The 12,439-nt window shown below is 46.7% G+C and overlaps 1 protein-coding gene and 1 long non-coding RNA gene across 6 annotated transcripts in view; one reads left to right on the forward strand and one right to left on the reverse strand.

The window, feature by feature from the left end:
• Nucleotides 1-12,439, reverse strand: part of CFAP57 (cilia and flagella associated protein 57) — an 84,472-nt gene that overhangs the window by 34,024 nt on the left and 38,009 nt on the right. For all 5 annotated transcript variants that reach the window (XM_017541742.2, XM_017541743.1, XM_037743169.1 and 2 more), the window contains 6 exons: nt 9,948-10,109; nt 5,872-6,027; nt 3,974-4,067; nt 3,159-3,349; nt 2,194-2,367; nt 982-1,140 (listed from right to left, as the gene is read on the reverse strand). In XM_017541742.2, the coding sequence (XP_017397231.1) occupies nt 982-1,140; nt 2,194-2,367; nt 3,159-3,349; nt 3,974-4,067; nt 5,872-6,027; nt 9,948-10,109 (936 nt within the window). The remainder of the gene's footprint in view (nt 1-981; nt 1,141-2,193; nt 2,368-3,158; nt 3,350-3,973; nt 4,068-5,871; nt 6,028-9,947; nt 10,110-12,439) is intronic.
• LOC108313367 overlaps nt 10,010-12,439 on the forward strand; it is a 29,629-nt gene continuing 27,199 nt past the window's right edge. Inside the window, exon 1 of the long non-coding RNA XR_001829046.2 lies at nt 10,010-10,098. This is a non-coding gene — a long non-coding RNA (uncharacterized LOC108313367). The remainder of the gene's footprint in view (nt 10,099-12,439) is intronic.

Consider the following 12,439-nt stretch of genomic DNA (forward strand, 5'->3'; position numbering starts at 1 on the left):
TGGAGTGCAGTGGTATGATCTCAGTTCACTGCAACCTCTGCTTCCCAGGTTCAAGTGATTCTCCTGCCTCAGCCTCCTGAGTAGCTGGGATTACAGATGTGCACCACCCCGCCAAACTAATTTTTGTATTTTTAGTAGAGATGGAGCTTCACTATGTTGGCCAGGCTGGTCTCGAACTCCTGACCTCGTGATCTGCCCGCCTTGGCCTCCCAAAGTGCTGGGATTATAGGCGTGACCACCGTGCCCGGCCAATCGTCCCCATTTTACAGGTGAGAAAATAAAGCCTTAGAGAAGTTGCTCAAGGTGCAACGGCCAGTGAACAGAACCTGTGCTGGACCTGGTTCCCGAACACTGAAGCCTGTGTCCTTGGCCCCTGGAGAACTCTACCTGCCTCAGGCTGTAGTGGCAGAGGGGATGGAGAAGAGGGCATGGAATCTGGATGTCCCCAGGAGGATGATACTAAATCCTGGGTATTGAGGTGTCTGCCCCACAGAATGTGATGTTTCTGTTGTCTGGGTGTTTTGCCAGAAAGGCACCCCATCCCAAAAAGTGGAAGCAGCCCCCTGGACAGAGCCAACCCCAGGAGAGTCCCTCTGCAATGGGGGAACCATGTGGGCAGTGTGGCAGGTGAGCCGCCCCCAGTCCATGGGGAAGTGTCTCTGAAGATGCCTGGAGCAGTGGGGTCAGCTGACTCAGGTTCACCTATTAAAGCGTGGGACCCTGGGCGAGACACCCAACTTCTTGGAGCTCAGCTTCCCAGCCATAACACTGGGTTGCTCAGGCTCCCTGGGTTGTTGGCGGAACTAAATGTGATGTGTTGACAGCCAAGCACACAACAGGCACTTCATTGACCTCTTGTTCCCCCATCAAGTTAAAGTAATGCATCCTGAGAAGCCAGGGACCCTCTCTCCCCTGAGCTTTGTCTTCCTCGCCTTGGCCCATCTGGCCGTAGCTGACGGAGGACAGAAGGAGGGCTGTCACCTTGTCTTGAATAGTCTCATCTCTTTCCTGGATCTCTCGCTTGAAGCCTTGGATGTCCTTCTCCAGAGACTTAATGACTCCTTGCAGCTTCACCTGCTCTCCTTTTAGGGTCTCGATGTCGTTGGTCCGTTCTTCAATCTCCTTCTGTAGGCTGCTGAACTAGAAAAACAAACGGCAGCAACAAAGGCCACCAACGTCAGAACTCACCTCCATCCCTCCCACTCTCTCGTGTGAGGGGCTCCCCATCGCTGGCCAACTGTGAACTCAACTGCCCCACCTTCTATGAATGGAAAACTCTTAGCACTTGACATTTCTGGGCTTTTAGGAGTGAATATTTGGAGAATTTGGGACAGTTCAGGAAATTCCCAGGCCAAACGGATGATGCAGTATCCTGTCCCATAACATCTGGGCACATTCCCTGCACGAGAAGACTGACTGCCCGCACAGGAGGCTCCGGAGACCAGTATGCCAAGTGGACCAGAGACTCCCATGACCACACTGATCTGGAAAGGCTGGGATCCACACTGCATCCAGGTCACAGAAAACAGGCCTAACTGATGAACCATCTTAGCCATGAGCCAGAAGGGAAGACTGATTGTCCCCTGGATTTACTGGTGTGCTTTCTAATAGGAAGAAACTTGAGCTTGCTTTGAACTTGGCTTCTCCAGGGCTAAATGTTTTGAGGAAACTGAGTTGAATCCTTCCTCACCTGTGACGATGAGTGAACTAAAAACATCTTCCCCACTTTGTAAACTAAGCATCCTACACCCCCATTCCCTCTCCCACCCCTGGCGCTGAACAGGAGCCACCCAGGACTTCCTGGACCAAGAGCCCAAGGATGCCTCCAGGCTAAGACTTCATCTGTCTCATCCCCAGAAGACCTTATTTCCACTTCCATTTCTATCTGAGGGTTAGCTCTGAAAACACTTGACTGAATCCTACTAGCCAATACGTGAAAACTAGAAAGCCTCTGTCTGCACAGGGACCCCAACATCCTGTGGAAAGAAGCCCGTGTGGCTGCCTTTCCGAGGATGTGGTGGGGAGGGTCCGTCTGCTTGGAGGTGCACTGGCTGGTGCTCTTCTGTCAGCCTGCTCGCTGGAGACAAGGACAGGCAGAACCTGGCCAGGCCCCCCAGGGCGGTCAGTCCACCCACCCTGGCTTCCTCCGCAACACCTTCACCATCCCCCAGCTCTCGGAGAATAGCCTGATACCTTCTTCCTCATGATGCCTGTTTCTCCCTTGAGCCGCAGGTTTGATTCCTTTTCATCCCGAAGCTTTTTCTCATACTTGGTTTTGATATCTTGGATTTCCCGGTCTTCATCTTCTTCAATCTGCTTCTTGGTCTCTTCAAACTCCCGCAGCTGCTGCCTGACATCTTCCTGTGCCTGGCTCGGAGGAGAGAGCAGATGTGTGGTCAGGGGAGAAGGAACCCACTCACCTTAGTGCCAACAGGGCTTGAGGTGAGATGAGCATGGGGACCTGTCCCAGGGAATGGGAGGCGAGTGTCATTCCAGAAATGGAGACCAGGGCCACGGGGCCCTTGACCTGTCCACCTTCTTCCTGTCTGTCCTTCTGTCTTCCTGCCTCCCCTCTTTTCCTACCAAATCGGGCCTCATGCTCCACCACTTCAAACTCAATCTTCTTTTTTTTTTTTTTTTTGAGATAGAGTTTTGCTTTTGTTACCCAGGCTAGAGTGCAGTGGCGTGATCTTGGCTCACCGCAACCTCTGCCTCCCGGGTTCAAGCGATTCTCCTGCCTCAGCCTCCTGAGTAGCTGGGACTACAGGCATGTGCCACCAAGCCCAGCTAATTTTGTATTTTTAGTAGAGATGGGGTTTCTCCATGTTGGTCAGGCTGGTCTTGAGCTCCTGACCTTACAACTCTGATCTTACCAACACCCCACCCCTGATCTCCTTTGGTCTTGTTCACTGGACACCCAGGCTTCCTATATTCTCTACAGAACTTGTAACAGTCCTAATGTTTATCTATTTGGCTGTCTCTCCCATTAGATATAAGTTCCTTGAGGGTAGAAACCTTGTCTGTTGTGGCCACTGTTGAATTCCCAGTGTACAACACATCCTGGCTATGCAGTGTACAGTGGCTATGCAGTGATGATCTGAATGAATGGGTGGCCATTCTCTGTGAAAGGGAGGCACAGCGTGGCTTCCTGTGAGTACCTCTTCTAGAAGGGTGGTTTTCTCCTGCAGTTTGGCCTCGTAAAACTCCGTCAGCTCCTCCAGGGCCTGGCTCTTGGTCTCATCGTTATCCCGGAGCTGTTTTTCATACTCTTCCTGCATCCTCTGGGACTTGAGCTGTAGCTCCTGGTACTTCTCATATTCTAGAAGCAACTTTTGGTTGTTGCAACTTTCTGGAGAGAAACAAGGAAGGTATTTAAGGTTGGAGAGCAGCACCCTCTTCAGGGACACCCGGGAGGCTTGGGCACTTTCCCATCCCTTCCAGCACCAGCTGGAGCAGCTGTCTCCAGAGCCAAGATTCAAATGCCTGCCTGGCTTCCTCGACCCATCATCTCACCAGGCAGCCAAACTCCTCCCTGCCTGCTCTGGGAAGAAAAGTTTCTAGGAAAGCCTAGAGGGGTATTTGGGGACTCAGGGCAGAGAACAATATCCTGAGTGTGAAAAACAGGTATTAGGACCCCCACTTTATAGAAGAGTGAAGTGAGGCTCGGTAAGGTTAGGTGACTCCCTAGAATACCTGGTAAGAATGTGGTGAGCCTGACCCAAGGCAAGACTGTCAGGTTCCAAACTTGAACTTCTCCTTGTCTCCTACTTTCCTGCCATGGATGTGTGTTTAGTGAATGAGTAAAAACACAGAAGTAAAAACCATGGTGAGTTCCAGGGGATGCATATAGCCTCTCTTTAGACAAGGCCGTATTCCCTGAGACTTCTACTTGTGTCTGGAGGACTCTCAAGCGTTTTCCCATAACCTGACTCTTCCCAACCCTAACCAACAAGGCCTCTACTTCTGGGCTCACCCAGGTCTTGCAGTTCCCGGCTCTGCTTGTCCAGGAGCTCTTCTATGCGCTCATGGTGAGATATATCCTGCTTCTCTTTTTCTGTTCTTAAGACCTAAAACAGAGTCACATTTCCTCATTTACACACATCTGCGGAAAGCACTCCTAGGGCGAGAACTGACTTTATACGTAGCCCCCTCCTTCGCTCACAAACATTTCCCAAGCCCTTATTTTGTACCAAGTACTGTGCTACGAAGCAACAACCACATGCTCACTTTTTATTTGTGTTATATTCTGCTCTAAAAGCTCTATACTTCTCCTATGTCTATTCTTGCTACCAAATGGGTTTGTCAATGACTTCAGTTTTGGACACATGTCAAAAGGACTTCTGGGTGAAAAAGTAGGGATTCATTGGAATCCTCCATTGCTGGCACATTGCTGTCAAGGAAATCCTTGGGTGTGCTCAAGTGTAAGTTTCTGAGGAAGTGTTTTCTTCAAGCAGGAAAGCTTTTGGGCTTGGTGGGGGAGAGTTGGGGGTGGTGTGCCATCTTCAGGACCTAATTTTGTGCTTGGCTTATATAGAGCACCAAATAAATGTTTGTTGCCTAGATGAATAAAATTACAAGACGAATTAATTAATATAATTAATAGCCAAGGTTTGTTTTTTTAAGCCAAACTTTCTGACCCATAGACATTAAAGAAACAAATATCCCTCAAGCACATAATTGGGATTTTTTTTAGGGGGTGGGGGATGGGGCCTCACTCTGTCACCCAGGCTGGAGTGCAGGGGTGAGATCATGACTCACTGCAGCCTCTACCTCCCAGGCTCAAGTGATCCTGCCATCCCAGCCTCCCAAGTAGCTAGAACTACAGGCATACGCCACCATGGCAGACTCATTTTATGTAGAGGCAGGGTCTCACTCTGTTGCCCATGCTGGCATCAAGCTCTCAGAGGCAAGCGATCCTCCTGCCTAAGCATTCTAAAGTGTTAGGATTATAGGGGTGAACCACCTTGCCCAGCGGGGATTTTTAGATAGGAGTTCAGATTTCTGTAGAACAAAGAAAAGAATCTGGGAGAGTCCTGGACCAAATCTAACTACGTAAGGCCATGTAGACTAATTTTATTTAACTTCCTGACCATAAATCAGTATTCTGCCAGTTATTCTCCATCTATGCTTTGATATTCTTATGTTTTTGCTTTTTCTTATCTTTTCATTTTGTTTTTAAATAAGTTTCTCCTAGAGAAGTTAGAAATTACAAAAAATATAAAAAAAGAAAATTTAAATTATCTATAATCCCAACTTCCAGAGATAATTATACTGTTATCTATTTTCTATATGTTTTTTTACTACTATAGATCAGACAAATTAATCTTTTAATACCATTAATGCCAGTTAATACCATTCACCATAAAGGTTTATATTCTGTTTTTTTTCACTTAGCAGTTGGTTGTAAGCATTTTTATTTATTTATTTATTTATTTATTTATTTATTTATTTATTGAGATGGAGTCTCTGTCACCCAGGCTGGAGTGCTGTGGAGCGATCTCAGCTCACTGCAACCTCCGCCTCCTTGGTTCAACCGATTCTTGTGCCTCAGCCTCCCGAGTAGCTGGGACTATGGGTGTGCACCACCATGCCTGGCTAGAGATGGGGATTCACCATGTTGGCCAGGCTAGTTTTGAACTCCTGACTTCAAGTGATTCACCTGCCTCTGCCTCCCAAAGTGCTGGAATTACAAGCATCAGCCACAGTGCCTGGCCAGTTATAAGCATTTCTGACATCATCAACTATGCTTTAAAACTGGACATTTTCATATATCTTACTGTTTGAGCATAGCTTGGACAGCATATGCCAGTCCTGTCTTGAAAGTGGAAATTGCTGGTTATTTGTGGTTGTTGCTCAGTCTCTTAAACAGACCTGGTTTTTTGTTTTCAAGGACTCCATTTCCTGGAGGAACTTGTCTGTTAGACCCTTAATCTTCTCCGAATAGTTCATGTCCTTGAGTCGGAGTTGATACTCATTCTCCATTTTTAATTCCTCCACACGAGTCTTTAGCTCCAACATAACCTGGGCCTTTGGGAGAAGGACAGAGAATCAAGAACACTGACAGTGAGGGTGAATCAGAATATTTAAACTGGTGACCTTGACGTGAGACCTGCAGCTCTGCCTAGCTTCAAACTCAATGTGCCTCAACTAGAACTTGTCATCTTTTCCCCAGGCGATACACTGGCTAAAAACAAGGAGAAAGATGAGCTTCCTCCTCTATCCTCAAATATCCTTCCTTATACGTTGTGTTGGTAATGCACTCATCTCTTTCAAGTTGGCTTAAATGTCTCCTGCCTGATGAGGCTGACTTGGACCACCCTGTTTAATTCTGCAACCCCTTCCCATTCCCAGGACCCATCACCTCTCTTACTCTGCTCTACTTACTGCTTCCTTAGATCCTGTACTTTCCATAATTTACTGATTATTTTGTTGATTGTTTTTATTCTTCTTTCCCCGTTAGAACTTAAGCTTCTCATTGGCCAGAGTCTTTGTAGGGTTTATTTGCTGATATATCCCAAGTACTGGAACAGTGTCTAACACAGAGTAGGAGCTCAGAAGATATTTACTGAAGAATGACTCCTGTCCCCGGGGAACTTAGAGTCTACCATGACAGCCAGATAAACCATTATAAATCGTGGTAAGTGCCCAAAGCTGGGTAGTTCTCAGTACTGTCAATCTGTCCCTCTTGATGTCTTCTTAGACTCACTTTTATTATTTTATGTCCTAACTCTCTGTCTTCCTGGTTTTTTATGCCTAGTGTCTTCTTATTCTTATTTTTTTCTTTTTTTGAGACAGGGTTTCACTCTGTCACCCAGGCTGGAGTGCAGTGGTGTGATCACGGCTCACTGTAGCCTCGACCTCCTGGGCTCAAGTGATCCTCTCACCTCAGCCTGCCAGCTACCTGGGACTACAGGCATGCCCCACCACACTTGGCTAATTTTAATATTTTTTGTAGAGATGGGCAGTCTCATGATGTTGCCCAGGCTGGTCTCGAACTCCTGGGCTCAAGTGATCCTCTTGCCTCAGCCTCCCAAAGTGCTGGTATTATAGGCTTGAGCCACTGTGCCTGGCCTAGTGTCTTTTCCCATCGTACTCACCGATGCCAAAGTTTTCTAAAAATGCTGTAATACACACACCCTTCATTTCTAAAAAAGCTACTGTTGATGACAGAGTGACCACAGAATGCAGTGTTTTCTTCTTGCTTATCTATGGGGACACCCCCTGCATCCCTATCTCATCATTTCTGGTCTGTCTCCTCTAGCACCTGTGAACGAGCTGACATCAAGGAACGGATTACGCACATTTCTGCATTCCTGGCCAGCAGACTACTGTTGATGTGGTGCACAGGAAGTACTGAGATGAAGGATAAGCACAAACTGCACGGGCAGAGTCAGAGAGGTGGGCACGAATGCCCGGCCAGGGTAGGTGATATGGTCCAGGTGGGAGGCACAGGAGGAGGCCGCCAAGACTGTGTCTTGACCATGCTAGGAAGTTTGGAATTTATCCTAGAGGGCTTCAAAGGTCCTCATTGAACCTGATCAGGCTGACTTTGGGGTTATAAAGACCTCTCCAATGCCGGTATGCAGCACAGGTTAGATTAAAGGACCAAAGGCAGGATGATGAGTTGCTGGGGTGGGTCGGGGGGAACTGCACAGACCAGGTGAGAGATGGACGGTTTGGAGTGAGGTAGGGAGGGGACTGGAGAGGAATGGAGAGGTTGCGTTTAGAGAGAGTGGTGCCTGATTGGGTGTGGGTGGAGAGGTAAGGATCATGGATGAAGGCTGTCTCCCAGGTAGAAGGGCCAGTACCTGAGGGTGGGGCTTGGCCTGTCTTGCTTTGCTGCTTTATCCACAGAACCTAGAATAAGACTAGCAAGCTGGTCAGCATGGAATAAAGACTTACCAATGATCCCAGGGGTCTGCCCTGGCTAGTGGGATACATTTATCCGTGGGGATGACCTGGCCTTTGACATGCTGTGTTTGAGGTCCTCGTTCAGTGTCCTTCCTCCACCTATTCTCCACGTTGCTGCAGAGTAATCTCTTTGAGACGCGAATCATATGAAGTTATTCCCCAGCTTAAATCTATGAGCGGTCCTTATGAACAATCTCCAGCCTCATGTATGGTGTAAAAGGCCCCCGACCTATCTGTTTCTCTCCAGCATCGTCTTCAGCCCTTCTCTCTGGCACACCCTAACTAGGAGCAGCTTTGCGGACCACCACTCCCTCATCCCTCTGTACACACTCACTGCTTATCGCTCAGTGGCCCTTGTCCATTTGTTCTGGAAGGCTCCGAGCAAGGCTCATGTCCTCTGGCACCACCGGGCCTGAGCCAAGGTCCTTCCCCTGGGCTCCCACAGCACTGTTCTTCCATGACACTTAATCTCACTGCACGCTTAATTCCCTTTTTTATGATACTCTGCCCTCCTCCCAGGCTATAAGCTAAAGGATGCTCTATGTCTTTTATCTCTGTAATCCCAGACCTTAGTATAGTGTCAGGTACATAGCAGACCCCTCTGTAAATCCTAGGCAGGGAATGAATAATAAGTGAGTAAATCATGGCCTGAGAGTTACATAGACTATAATGGAATATAAAGGAAAAGATAGCTGGGAATTCTGGGAACATGCTTTTTAAGGGACAGGTGGAGGAGGAGCCAGCACAGGAGTGGGAGGAAGAGTCAAAAAGGTTTACAGGGGACAGACTGTGGTCACATGGATGGTAAGACACAAGGGAGCTTCAAGAAGTGAGCGGTACAAGTGCGAGTCATCTCTAGCCTGGCAGCAGTACTGTCAGGTCCGTGTGGGGCTGCGCTCAGAAGTCAGCTTGGGCACCTTCAGGCCTTTGCTTCAGCCTGCTGTTTCCTATTTGGCCTCTTCCCCTACCCTGGGGGAAGAACAGAAAAGATAAGAGAGAGGAGGAAGGGCCCCTTCTGCAGCAGGTCAGGCGCCCATTCTCATGGGCCCTCCCTTATCCTCTTCTCCCTCTTTGCTTTTCCTGCAGAAAATTCTAGGGAGCTCTAGAAGGGATCTCCAGCAAATGCCAGGGACTTGTCACCCTGCTTTGTGGTAGTGTTGCATTGCTGCTCCGTGGCTTTGCTTGTTTCTATCCCTCACTTGACTGTGAGCTTCCTGGTCATGTCACAGGGCCCATGCCTGTCTTTTCAGACAGACATGCATCCCCAGTGCCTGGCAAATGGTAGGTATTCAATAAACACACTTAGATTTTGGATGAACAGCAACGGCTGTGTAGCTTTGCGATCCTCCATGAGCCGCGAGTTTATCATCCATTCAGCTTCTTCCTTAGGGAGCGCAGCACAGAGCTACGCACTCATATCTCTGCAAAACGCACCTTTGCGGAGTGTTTACTGCATCAACAGGAAGGAAGGGACGTCCCTTTTGTATAGTGATTAAGGGAGGGGGCTCTAGATTAAATCTGGATTAGAACCCTAGTCCTGTTACTTATCAGCACACTGACTTTGGACACGTCCCTCAAACTCTCCTAACTTGTTTTTCGAAACATGGGGAGAATGACAGTATCTTCTTCATAGAGATGTTGTGAGATTTAAATGAGAACATACTTTGCTTCTGGAAGTATTTATTGATTGCCTTCCATGTGCCCAGCATGTGCTAGAAATTGTTGGTTATATAAGAGAATTGTATGTTTCGTTGCTCTTGGTTTCAGAGAGTAGGAAGAGGAAAACCAGATCACAGAATAAAAGCTAAGCACGGTGTAAGGCAAGATGATCACATGGCAGGAAGACAGGCAGAGTAGGGTGGGCAGTGGCAGTGAGGAGGACAGCCTGTCGTGTGGACAGAGGGTGTGCAGGGAGCTGTGGGGTCTGCACTGGGCACAGGGTGTAGCCAGGCTGCAGAGGGCCCCGGTGCCGGACCCCCGTCTGAATGTAGACTGGTAAGGCATTCCATGTCCCTCTTCACTGGATCAGTTCTTACCTTTTCTTCCATGTCTGTTTTAGTCACAAGCACCTCTTCCGCAAAGCCCACCTCCCTCTCTCGCTTGATTCCCCGGCCATCCTTATCAAAGACCTTCCAGGTGAATAGGCAGCCGTCCTCAGCAGTGGTCAGCAGGAATTGATCATCAAAGGTAAGCAACATCTGAAGAGAAAAAGGTCATGGCAAGGAAGCTTTCAAGGCCACAGATGACCAGGGCTGAGCCAGCTGTCATGCAAGGCTTCTCCCCATGCAATCCTGGGCACAGCCTCACAAGGGAGGTAGACCTGATCCTGGGTGAGAATGAGACAGGAGGCTTCACAGTCATCTGTTAATGAACAGAAGAAGCAAGGTTATGTCTATGTTCCCTGTGGATTTGGAATATGAAGAGTCGGCTGTTATCTAGAGTGTATAAGGAACTCTCAAAACTCAACAGTAAAAAAGCGAAACAATCCAATCAGAAAGTAGACAAAAGGTATGGAAAATACACAGATGGCAAGTAAGCACATGAAGAGATGTTCCACAGTATTAGCCATTTAGGAAAATACAAAATTAGGGCCATGATGAGATATCACTACACACCCATTAGAACAGCTAAAATAAAAAAGTGACAACACCAAGTGCTGGCAATGATGCAGAGAAACTGGGTCTCACACATTCTTGGTGGGAATGTAAAATGGTACAGCCACTCTGGAAAATAGCTTGGCAGTTTAAAAAATAAAAAACTGAATATACGCTTATCGTACGATTCAGCAGTTATACTCCTGGGCATTTATCCCAGAGAAATGAAAACTTATTTCCACACAAAAGCCTGCATATGAGGTCACAGCAGCCTTATTTATAATAGCTGGAAACTGGAAAAAATTAAAAATATCCTACAATAGGTGAATGGCTAACCAAACTGTGATTTGTTTTTAATGGAATACTATTCAGCAATAAAAGGGAATAAACTATTTTGGATATACAACACAACTCAGATGGATTTGAAGGGATTAAGCTGAATGGAAAAAGCCACATTCAGGACATTAAGCTAAAAAGCTTCTCCACAGCAAAGGAAGCAATGAACAGAGCAAAGAGAAAACCTGTCAAATGGGAGAAAATATTTGCAAACTATTACTCTGACAAAAGACCAATATCCAGAATACACAAAGAACTCAAACAACTCAACAGTAAACAGACAAACAATCCTAAAGATCTCATTAAAAAGTGGGCTAAGGGGCCGAGCACGGTGGCTCATTGCCTGTAATCCCAGCACTTTGGGAGGCTGAGGTGGGTAGATCACCTGAGGTCAGGAGTTTGAGACCAGCCTGGTCAACACGGTGAAATTCCGTCTCTTCTAAAATACAAAAATTAGCAGGGTGTGGTGGCGGGCACCTGTAATCCCAGCTACTTGGGAGGCTGCGGCAGGAGAATTGCTTGAACCTGGGAGGCAGAGGTTGCAGTGAGCCGAGATCGTGCCATTGCACTCTCCAGCCTGGGTGACAAAAAAAAAAAAAAAAAAAAGAGGGCTAAGGACATGAATAGACATTTCTCAAAAGAATACATACAAATGGCCAACAGGTATATGAAAAAATGCTCAACATAACTAATCATCAGGGAAACGCAAATCAAAACCACAATAAGATACCATCTTACCCCAGTTAGAATAGATATTATTAAAAAGACAACAACGAACAGATTATGGTGAGAACATGGAGAAGAGAGCTCTTATACACTGTTGGTGGGAAGGTAAATTAGTACAACCATTAGGGAAAACAGTATGTAGACGTCTCCACAAAACTAAACATAGAACTACCATACAATCCTGCAATCTCATTACTGGGTGTTTATCTAAAGGAAAGGAAATCAGTATATTGAAAGGATACATTAGAACTCATTTCTTCTTCAACCTGGCACAGTGGCTCATGCCTGTAATCCCAACACTTTGGGAGGCCAAGGCAGACAGATCACTTGAGGTCAGGAGTTCAACACCAGCGTGGCCAACATGGTGAAACCCCCATATCTACTAAAAATACAAAAATTAGCCAGGATGGTGGTGCATGCCTGTAATCCCAGCTACTTGAAAGGCTGAAGCAGGAGAATTGCTTGAATTCTCCCCATATGTATTGTACCACTGTTGACAATAGTAAAGTTATGGAATCAACCAAAGTGTCCATCAATGGATGAATGAATAAAGAAAATGTGGTTTATACACCCACTGAAATACTATTTGGCCACAAAAATGAATGAAATCATGTTTTTGCAGCAACGTGGATGGAACTTCCATCCGGAAGTTATGTGAAATAAATTAGGTACAGAAAAAAAAATATTGTATATTCTCATTCATATGTGGAAGCTAAAAAATGTTGACCTCATGGAGGTAGAGAGTGGCATGACAGATGCCAGGGGTGAGTGTATGGGTGGGTGGGGTGATAAAGAGAGATTGGTTAACAGGTGCAAACATTATATTGAAGAAATAACTTTTCTTTTTCTTTTTTTTTTTTTTTTTTTTTTTT

The sequence above is a fragment of the Cebus imitator genome, unplaced genomic scaffold (genome assembly GCF_001604975.1).
Source record: "Cebus imitator isolate Cc_AM_T3 unplaced genomic scaffold, Cebus_imitator-1.0 Scaffold136, whole genome shotgun sequence".
In the NCBI taxonomy this organism is placed as follows: Eukaryota; Metazoa; Chordata; class Mammalia; order Primates; family Cebidae; genus Cebus; species Cebus imitator.